Source organism: Aythya marila (assembly GCF_965140915.1).
Source record: "Aythya marila genome assembly, chromosome: 4".
NCBI classification, from domain to species: Eukaryota; Metazoa; Chordata; class Aves; order Anseriformes; family Anatidae; genus Aythya; species Aythya marila.
This window is the reverse complement of record NC_139045.1, coordinates 30,943,815-30,954,949: the sequence shown is the minus strand read 5'-3', so window position 1 is coordinate 30,954,949 and position 11,135 is coordinate 30,943,815. Positions and strand designations below refer to the sequence as shown.

At 38.5% G+C, this 11,135-nt stretch overlaps 1 protein-coding gene across 1 annotated transcript in view; it reads left to right on the top strand.

The window, feature by feature from the left end:
• Positions 1-11,135, top strand: part of GUCY1B1 (guanylate cyclase 1 soluble subunit beta 1) — a 39,970-nt gene continuing 28,835 nt past the window's right edge. The window contains exons 1-2 of the mRNA XM_082759837.1: positions 1-33; positions 287-360. Coding sequence (XP_082615963.1) covers positions 31-33; positions 287-360 — 77 coding nt within the window. The 5' untranslated portion in view covers positions 1-30. The remainder of the gene's footprint in view (positions 34-286; positions 361-11,135) is intronic.

The window sequence follows — 11,135 nt, the reverse complement described above, 5'->3', positions numbered from 1 at the left end:
TTCGGCAGCGGCGGCGGCGGCGGCGGCACCATGGTGAGCTCCGGCCGCCGCCATCCCTGCCCGGCGCTGACGGGGCCGGGACCGGGACCGGGACCGGGACGAGCTCGGCGGCGCGGAGGGGAGAGGCTGGGGCAGCTGGGGAGGGGGGCCGGGCATCCGCCTTTTATTTTTTGGGGGGTTTTGGGGTGGGGGCGGTGAGGGGAGGGGGCGGTGGGGGTGTGGGGGGACCGGGGCCTCCCCCCTAGGGCGCCTGCTGACCGTGCCGCCGCCTCGCCCTGCCCCGCAGTACGGCTTCGTCAATCACGCCCTGGAGCTGCTGGTCATCCGCAACTACGGCCCCGCCGTCTGGGAGGACATCAAGTAAGTGTGTGTGGGGATGGGGTGTGGGGTGTGGGGTGTGGGGATGGGGTGTGGGCGTGTGGGCGTGTGGCTCTATCTGCAACTGGCGTGCAATTTTGATAATATGCTGCGCGTGAATTAGAAATGTCACTGCGTACAGGGACTGTAACTTCATGTAGACATCAGAGTGATTTTTGCGTTTATCCTCTTGAACCCGCTTTTTTGTATCCGACCTTTGCATGCAGGGCAATGACTGTCTCCATTTAAAACTTCTGATGGATTGTGGGATTGAAAGAAATATGCGAAATGCGTAGTGCCAACAGCGTTCTGCTTGCCAGAAATATGGTAGTTCTGATCCATAGCCACAAGTACAAGAAATGCTTTAAAAAGACATAAATGCTTACAGAGTTGTAAGCTTTGTAAGGCTTCAGGCTGCTATGTAGTTAGAAGAGATGGTTTAATATGGTCTCTTGATATTGTATGTTTTAAGGGAGAAGGAGATTATCCAACGTAGAGAAAGCAGTCTTCTTTCAACAGGACAGCTTCTATACTACCCTATCTCATTTATTCTGTGGCAGTTTTAATAATATGGCAGTGTAGCTGTCTTGCCATTGCTCTACTACAATTTTTGAGTTACAGGGTTGCCGTTGAATGTGAAATCTTTGTGACCATGCTTTTTTTTTCTTGAATTCATTCATTAAAGACGGGGTAATCTTACCAGAGAATCACAGAAATGTTGGCTTGAAGGGACCTCTGGAGGTCATCTAGTCCAGCCTGTGTTCCAGCCAGGAGTGTTACCAGCACTAGATCAGGGCTTGGCTGTGACTTCATCTAGCTGAGTCTTTAACATCACCAGAGATGGAGATCCACAGTTCTAGTTCAGCAGTCACTGTTCCACTGATCCAAGACAGTTAATCTCTAAATTACACATTGCAAATACAGTTCTATGGATTGCATAGATGAGTCTTTAGTGAATACCGTACAGTTTTGGACTGCAAGTTAAGTAAGCCGTGTTAAGTTTATTTTTCTTGCACACCTTAATTAAACACAACAATCTGTTTTGAATTCTTATGCCTCGATACTGAGTTTATATGATACATGCAAGTTAAGAGACTTAGTAAGGAAAAAAAACAAACGTTAGTGGTACATCAATCGTTTTCCATGAAAATTATAATAAAATAAGTATAAAATGTACTAAAGAATGCTCACTCTTTCCTGGCATATTATCCTTAACAACATGCCTTTGAGTCCCCTTTTGTCCAGTTCACCCGCTCATCAGAACTTGTAGACGAAAGGAATCCATCGGAGAAGATAAAGGTCTCCTCTAGTAAGGGTCGTGCTGCAGACTGTCAGGACCCCCAGCCATAATTTGTGATGCAGCCTACCTATAGGAATTTTGCACGTACCCAGTAGAGTACCAGAGATCAACATATAATGAGTATTACTCATTTAATGTTTTGGAAAAAAAAATATAAAAAAAATGTTTGGCTAAAGGTCAGCAGTGAAAATTCAGGAAGCTGCTACATCCTGTTTCTGTCTTTCAGCTGGGAAACATTTCTGTCTTGTTGCAGCCCAACTGCAACTAGGCTCTGCTATTAACTCCCAGAAGATGGATTTTTGGAAGGAAGCAATACCATAACACCATCCAAACAGAAGAGTGATCATGATCTGCAAGAAAGAGCAAATATATTTGTATATGCAACAGCTGCTGTAGCTCTGTATGCAAAAGGAGTTTGCAACTGGGTTTTTATTCATCAGGATTTATCTTAAGAGTTAGTATATTCTAGAGTGTATAAACCAGTGGACAAACCCCTGTAAATCTGGAACAGGTTACAGCAATTGCACTTCTTTAGGGGATGGTACAGGGTCCTCCGCTAGCCATTAAATATCTGCTATTTTAGGTCCTTTCAGTTCCTCTGTTACACTTAAGGAGATGTTGTTAGGTTAGATGGTTGATGCTCTGGTGAAAGTGCATCATTGCCATCATTTGTTGTTAATTGAATCAGAATGATGATGTCATTGTACTTCAGTCCTTGGAAGGAGAGACCTGGAATACATGTAGAAATGCTCTGATCAGCACTCCACTAGTCCTGCGGTCATTTTCTTAGCAAATAAACTGTTACTTAGAATGATTAACCACATTTTTGCTGAGAAGACACTTCTGATTTGTCCCTTCCCTGCTTGAGAACCTCTCTCAAACTCCTTATTTTGTCACTGTCACATCTAGAGAGCTAATTCAGATTGTTTGGCAATTGCAGTGTCCCTAAAAGATAGTTCTCAAGATGCCTTTGGCATTAGATATCTTTACTTCTCCTGCAGCCAACACAAATGCTAGCTAACATTTTAAATTGTCAGGCCTGACCACTTTCACATACATGCAGTTTTGTGCTCATGTTTGATCGAGGCCAAATTTGTGTTGCTGGGTAGTCCTGCAGTGTGTGACTGTGATGGTAAGCAGTGGGCATGGAATTACTGTCCCTATACCTGTCCAGAACAAAATAGAGACTACCCACATGAAAAACAAAACAGCAGTAACAACAAAAAACACAAGGGAAAGCAAACCAAACCAACCAAACAAACACACAAAAAGTTGTTTTTTGTTTTTTGTTTTTTTTTGTTTTGTTTTGTTTTTTGTTTTTGTTTTTTTTTTTTGTTTTGTTTTCTAGTGGATATATTTAAAAATTGTGTGGTTACATATTTTTAAAGGGACTTCTGCTATGATAAAATGTGAGCTCCTTTGCAACAGATTCCGCATGTAGCTGAGCAGCACAGCCAGTACATGTGAAAATCTGAGCACTCTGTTCAGCAGCTCTAAAGGTTTAAGTGTGTAAAAAACTGAAGTATTAACAGGGATGTCTTCCTGAAACGGCTCCAGGGTGGTATGTGGGAGCTAGGGCACTGTTGTCAGCTGGGAATATGTACACAGTAGCTTTTCCTGTGTTTCCCAACAGCATCACTTCACTCTGTGTTTGATTAAATGAATACAGGATTTTCCCACAGGCTCCTAAAGCTAAATTTAGGCCAGGTTAGTTGCTCAAACTGTGACAATTTCAGATATATTGCCAAGAATAGGAATGAGAACTTGAATGTCATATTAAGAAACACATTCAAACAGTGTAAAATGAATCAGTGTTTTTCCCACATAGGTACAAGAAGGATCTAAAGGATAGTTTTTGAGAAATGAAATGCTACAGTCACTCAACTGTAGCCTCCATCTTCCTTCTGTTTCTGTGTTAGAAGTCCCCACAAAACATGTGTAGCCTGTGAGCATGGAAAAACTAGAGCAGAAGTTAAAAACTGTTGCAAAAACTAAACATCTAGAGGTAAAAACACTTCTTAATTGATTCTAGAAAAGAACATCTGTGTTGAAATTTTCACAGTAGCAAAATACTCATTTTGTGCCCCGAGAGTCATGTATTCTTTGCCAGGTGAACCTTAGTATGGGATGCAGAAAGCAAGAAGTAGTATTATTTTCCTGTTGCTCAGTGCTTGGTGTGGAATCAAAGCATCATCCTGCCTTTGCCTTTTCGTGGATCAGTCTGTCATGCATTGGCTACACATGCTCTTAAATGCTAATGCTCAAGGTCTGAGTAGCCTGGATAACACTAACTTCCCATGGATTCAAGGACTGAAAGTGTGTACCAAGGAAGATCAAAAGGTGATCACTTTTCCTCTGAGGAAGGAAAGCTTTGCTGTCCTCCTCCAGACTTTGTCCATTATCAGCTACCAATCATCTAGGCTAGTTCACTCATTAGAAGTTGTTTTCCGTAACTGTCCTGTTATGCTTAAAACAGTGAAACACAGGGGGCTGGGTAATTAACATGCTATAATTATCCTGGTATAAAGGAAGGAGAGAGCTTCTCTCCTCGGATTCAACTTGGGTTCAGCTGAAGTGATAGAAAAAAATACTCAATTTGAGGGAGTGAAATAGGCGGTAGAGCTGGCATTTTCCTTTAGGAAATAGTACGGACACAGCTTGATGTCAGTAAAGGGTAGCATAGATCAGACTAGTTACTGTAGGCTTTGCAGTAAAAAGTAGATGATTTAAGAATACATGTTTATTGGATAAATTTTCAATGGCATTCCTAGCAGGTATATTGGTATTGTTGCCAGTTGGCTAATTAAGTCAAGAGAGGTAGATAATTTTGTTCATTTATGCATGTAAAATTGCCCTCCAATAACTCTCATTAGAGTTTGGGTTTTTATGAACTTATGAATTCATTGATAGAATGTGATATTCTCATTAATTTTATTTGCAGTTATATTCCAATATAGTAAATAATATAAAGTCAAATAATATAAAAAGAGAAAATCTACTCAACTGTGCCTTTAAGAATATGTATTATTATTATTATTATTATAATTTTTACAGGGTAAAGAATTGGATTTGGTTTAAACTCACATTGTTTCCTGGGAATTTCTAGTATAACAAAATCTAGAGTTTTATGTTTCCTATACAAACGAACAAAAAAAATTATTTTGCATCTGGAAAATAAAGGGACTATACTTCAGTATGTAGACTCGCATCTATATACTGAATTTAGAATGTTACCTTGCCAAAGATAATTTTCTCTGCTTATGTCTATGGCAAAACACAGTTTTTGTTTGTGGCAAATCCTGTAAAAATCAAGGTTTTTGCCTATTGCTTTTGCTTAGCAAAATGTTTAGATGTAATAATACTTCATAATGTGTCAATTTGCCTTTTCAGGTATTATTGACAAAAGCTACAATGAAAGGCTTGTTACAAGTTACAACAGTAAGCTCTTAAGAGGTGCTGGAGTTGAGGTGAATTGTGGATCTGATGCTGGTGACATGAAAGCTGTGCTTTGACCATAAAAAGTGCAGAGTATCATGAAAAAACAGGTTCACCTGTCTCAAACTGGGCATTCAAGATTAATGAAACCTTTTCTTCATTTATTGTTACCATTACATGTATTTTTTGATCTGTCGTAGTGTCATCCATTTAAAACAGAAATTATATAATTGGTCTCACTAGCCTGTTAATTAATACTTAACCATGCAAATATGGGGATCAGTTCCACAGACAGGCTTCTTGGGAAGGACCAATTCTGTCTTCAGAGCTGGATTATAAAACTATGCTGTATATCAAGCCTGATGTTATATATTGACTAATAGGATAAAATAAAATATTGAATAGCTGTGTACTATCTGTGTAGAGCCTGTCCTCAATACTGAAAGATTCAGTAGCCTTGGGGAAAATAAGATGTCAGGTGTGTTGGGTAGGTTGCATCATGTAGGCTCGGGGAGAGGCAGGGGAATGTAGTAAGGAGCAAATTTCACCAAGTTTGCTATAAACAGTACTTGAGCTCATCTTTCCAGCTTGTGCAAAGCAACAAAAAGAATCTCATCAAATACTTCTGGCTCTTTATGACATATTTGTTTTACTTATACTCATTTCAGAAAATGTCGTGTTCTCTAAGATTTCAGCTAATTTATATAGGGCAATATAAATAGAAAAGAAAAAAAAACAAACAAACATATAAATGTATTAGAAACGATGTAAAACTGTACCGTAGTCTGTATCAATCTGTACTGTGTTAACAGTATCACTTCTGCTAGGGGAGAAGGTAGGTTAATCATCAGCTTGTAATGTAAAGTTTCTAGAGAAACTATACTTCCCTTTATAGATACATAGGCATAGAAATACTTATGTGTACAGGTATATACATGTGTGCATATGTGCATATCACATCTACATAACCACAATGTGGCCTGGACAATAAAAATGTAGATTAAATAGGCAAAATCAAAGACCAGCATAAAATGTGGGGTATGTTATTTCAATTATGTATCATGTTGTTGAAGCATGGGATAGTCCTTTTTTTTTTTGTGTGTGTGTGTTTTTTCTCAACGAGCTGATTTGCATAAGAAGCTTGGTGCCAAACTCCTTTTAGACATCTGAGTGTAGACTTGGATGTGCTTAGGACTTCAATTATTTTATTTTATTTTAATCTTAATGCCTTTGGGATTTCTCCCAAGTTGCTGGCTTTTCTGTTTCTTTCCTATGTACTTCTCTTGGCAGGAACTGTAGAAGTCCAGGTGCCTATCAAGATGGTTATGGATTTTACCACACAGACATGTAGAACTATATTGCAGTACTGATAATGACTCCCATGTGAATCGTCTCTTGCTTTGTTAAGCTGCAGGACCTTGCTCAGTATTTGCCCTTCCCAGCCCAGAACTAATTTATTACAAGGAATGTTTGCTTTACAGTTTACCCAAAGTTACTGATTTCGTCATGCTCAAAGACATTACAGGCATACTGTGTTAATTATCTTAAGTGCCTTTTCACCATGAACACTAACAAAAAAATAGACTCTTCACTACAGCTTTATATATGGGAGTCCATACTTTTTCTGGGTTGTGTAGGACCAAGTTATAATTAACTGCAGTGGTCTGTGAAAAGCCAGGAAAATCGATTTTTTCCTGCCTCCATTAGCATTTTGTCTATCCAGTACTGAAGATGGAGTGTTCCCTTTGATCAATCTCATAATAATTAAAAAAAAAAAAGTACAGGTTAAGTATAAATAGAGGTCAGAAAGACAATTTGGAAAGCCATTAGTGGTGAAAGGACAATAGATTAATTGTTTTAATCCATTACACCTCTTAACATTAGTAAGTGGTTGCTCCTTCAGTTCCTCACAGCAGAAAGACCCGTTTGGAGGTCAGGATTTTAAACTGTGTGGATGCCAGATTCTTTAACTCATTTGGAAAAGACCTGGCTAAAAAGAAATAGTGCCATGGTTTGGAGCATGGTGTGAGTTTGCTTGCAGTATCTCTCAGGTACTTTTTATTTTTCCCAGAACTGGGAAGTACTTTTAGGTATGTCACGATACCAGGTGTTATAAACGTATCAGTCACTCTTATAAACGAAATGATTAAAAGAAATACCATTTCTTGGTATGGTAAATACCATTCCGTTTAGTCCACTTATGTAAAAGGAAGCAAAATAATACTAGCTTTGTGTTTTTAATAATATTTTTAGTATTTGGATTAGTAACAAAGAACTTGCACATTTGTTAACTGTATCTTCTAGGATAATCTTGTTTTGAAAACCTACATTAAACACTCTCATCTCCAGCTTGTAAAACTGGGAAATAGCTCAGAGCACTGAAGTCTATAAATATACCTATTTACTTTACCCAGAATGTCATTTTCCTGGACAGATTCCCATTTTTTTCTAATCTTGTAACTTAATATAATTTATGTTTTTCCCAGCTGGGTGTTTAAAATATCTCTAGACCATCCATAGCACGTACAAGTCTATTTTCTTTCTTTCTTTTTTTTTTTTTTCTTTTTTTTTTTTTTTTTTCTGGGAGGAGTGGGAAGATTGGATCAATATTTTAAATACTTTTAGTAAAGCATCTTTGTGAAATACATGAAGAAAGATTAATAGTGTTTTGAAAACACAAACCATGTGTGAAGTAATACAATAAGCAGTGATTTTGCCATCTTAATGTAAGAGGGATGCAAGGATGATGATTCGGATTTCACTGATATTATCTTTAGTTCTGACACATGTAATTCTGCTTAATAATATTGCTGTTGGAACTGAATTAAGCTTGACATGCTCCTATCAGTGAGATCAGAATCGTGCTGGGTTTCTAAGTGTTAGTAGTGTTATTTTGTCAAGAAGATTGTTTTGACTGGTTTCTTCAATTTAACAAGCACTTTTTCCATCCTTGGTACACCAAGAATAGTTAAGCACAATGGTGGCAAAAGTCCCAACAGAAACAACGCCTACCATGGAAGGAGTCATAGATGTGGTCTTGGAAGTCGCTGTTGTGGCCTGTTCAAGGTGACACACCCATGGCATGCACTTAGGACCATAGTTTTGATAGGAGGAGGTCCAGTTGTACTTCTGGTACAATAGATGATCTGTTAAAGTGATACCAACAGCTTCTAAATAGTAGTATAGCTGTCATAGAGAAGTTTGTGTATCTTGAGGATACAAAGAACTGTTCCACGTAGTCTCCAATCATCTAATTTTCCTGTTTGTATCCATTATATTTTCTCAACATTTACTGCATGCAAAGTTCTATGACGAGAAGGGTTCTTCTGTAGAAAAAAATGCTTTTTTTTCATTGTTGTTGTGTGTTGTTTTTTTTTTTTTTTTTTTTTTTTTAATTCCAGCCTTATGACTGACTACGTGGATAAAATAACCAAATGCTGCATAAAAAAAATAATAAAGTTCTGAAAGCTGCAACCTTCTACTTGATTATGATTTATTACAATTGCTTTTAAATGCTACAATCTGACTGCAAAACTACATTAAAATCCACTTTGTGGAGGATGTACTATATAAGTAAGAAAAACATGTATGTAGGACCAACCTGTCCAACATCTTGTCCAACTATGTTGCCTGTAAAATCTCTTAAGATGGCAAAAGGACATCCTTGAAACATCAAAAGAAAGTATTTCCCATATGTTTCCAGGACCTTAAAGATCAACATTCATAGCAAGCCTTTTCCCATGCATACAAGTTAGGAATCTCTGTGCTAAGAAAAAATGGGTCTTTTCTAGACCACATTTCTTTGAGGTTTACAGTGTGAAGTCTGAGAGTGAAATAAAAATGTGTGCAACCTGTGGTCTCAAAATCCATAGTACAAGATCTGTTCTCATTTTAAGAATGGTTTTTGTCTGAATGTTTGTTAGCACTTAAGATTTCATTCATCTTTGTGAATTATTAACGCTGCCTTTGAACATGAGTATGTGTTTTCAAATACTAAACTAGCTTCACAATGGAAAAGATTTTCAAAGGGCCCATTGTACACCTGTAACACTATTTTGTGCTTCTAGACCAATGACAATTTGGGGGTGTTAGCATGACCAGTAGCGGAAGGGCTGCTTTTAGGACTTGATCCTGCTTTGATCAGCTTGGTAGGAATTTTTCCATTGATTTGGATGATGTCAAGGTCAAAGCTGTACGTGAGAAATGTCTTCTGTGTTACTGTTATTTTCCATGGTGCAATGGTTAAGGTTATTTTTCCCCAAGTAAACTTCCACAGATTAACCTGGATAATTTAAACATTTGGGAGGAAAACATTTTAGAAAAAGTCCTGGCTGGAATCCTTGTTTGCCACAGTTGGGATAGCTCTGTGTAATCATTCAAAATTAGCCTAGAGTGAATAAAAAGGGCTGCCAGACCACAGCAGTTAGGACAGGCATAACAAAGGATGCGAGTTTTGAACCATGAAATAGCACATCCTGTGTGCTGACAGCAGGAGTCTGTTCAGGCAAGAGCATCAGTCTCCTGGGATTTTTTAAATTTTTAAACAAACTTACTGGGGAGCAAAACACACCCTTCTTTTATTTCTAGAAATGTAAATGAGAAATTAATTGTAAATCATGTTCTATTTGTCTTAGAACTTGTTTTGAAAGCAAGGGCATATGAAAGTTAAAAGTTTGCTACTGTAGTGCTGCTGCTTCACTAAAGAATTAACCAGAGCTGGAACTGGGAATTTGCCAGAACTTGTTGCTTTTGGTTCATTTCCAGTCAAGCCCTTAAGAAAGTCACCACATGTTATTGCTGTTAATACCTTTGTGATCAAACACCAGGGTCTGCAGAAAATATCTGTTTAAAAAAAAAAAAAAAAAGAATGATTGCAGCAAAATGTTTCAAGAGAAGTGCCACAGTTTTTCATAAAGCTGTGGATGATGACATTTTTTATGAAATATAGTCAGCCAAATGTAAATTCTGTGCATTGAAGGAGGCCATGTTATATTCCGGTTCTAATCCCAGCTCAGGAACCATCTGTCAACCAGGAGAGAGAAGCTGTTCAGATGAGAGCAGTTGCAGCCTTCTCGTATTTTAAGGTTCAGAGACCCAGGCTTATAGTCACATCTTGTTCCACACAGGCAGGTTTGTTTTCATACATGATACTCATAGGTCGTGGAGTAAAAACAGCTAAAACTGGTAGAATTGTTGATTTCTTCATATCACCCTTGTTGTAGAACCAGCTCCTTACTGTAAATGCAGACAGGTTTGATAGAACAGGTAGGGGTCAGGCAATTAGGTGAGAAAACTGCAGCGGTGAGGAAATAACCTGGGCATTGCCCATTCACCTAAAAGAACATTTCAATGGCTTGGTCCTGTTTCCTGGACTGCTGGTGTTAACATTGTGGTCAGCCTCTGGTGCTCATAGCTCTGATGCTGTGCTCTCAAAGCTTACTAGAAGACCTGCAATTTGATTCATTTGCTGAAGGACAAATGCCTCTGTGAAAATAAAAGCTTTCTCTCATTGCGTTGGTCATTTTGGATAAACTTACAGCAGCATTTCCTCATCACCTGTAGCCTTAAGGATAAAGTTCTCATTGATGTCAGATTACCAAGAGAAGCAGAAAGGCTTCAGAAACCACAGTTCATTTCACTGGAGGCAGGGGAAAAGGCTTCAGCCAAGTTCACTGAACTGCCTGTCATGTCCTCAGCAGCTCTGCCTACCTATGCATGCACAGCAGCAGCTTCTGTGACCAGGGGAAGAAGAGACTGGGAAATCCATCCAGCAGAAAAATAACCCAGTAAAACAAATACTTAGCTGAATTACAAGTCAGTTCTGCATTGAGCTAAATGATTGGGATGTACCAGCACAGCAGGGCTGAGAGGTATGTGGAAGGAATCATCTTGGGAAAAAAAAAATAATAAAATAAAATCTCGATTCAAGTATTTTTCAAGCACTGGTTTTAGAAAAAATCTATTTGTCTTTTGACAGAGGTTTACATCAGACATTGTCAGGGGATTTACCATAACTGTAGGACAAACAAAAAGATTTTTGCTC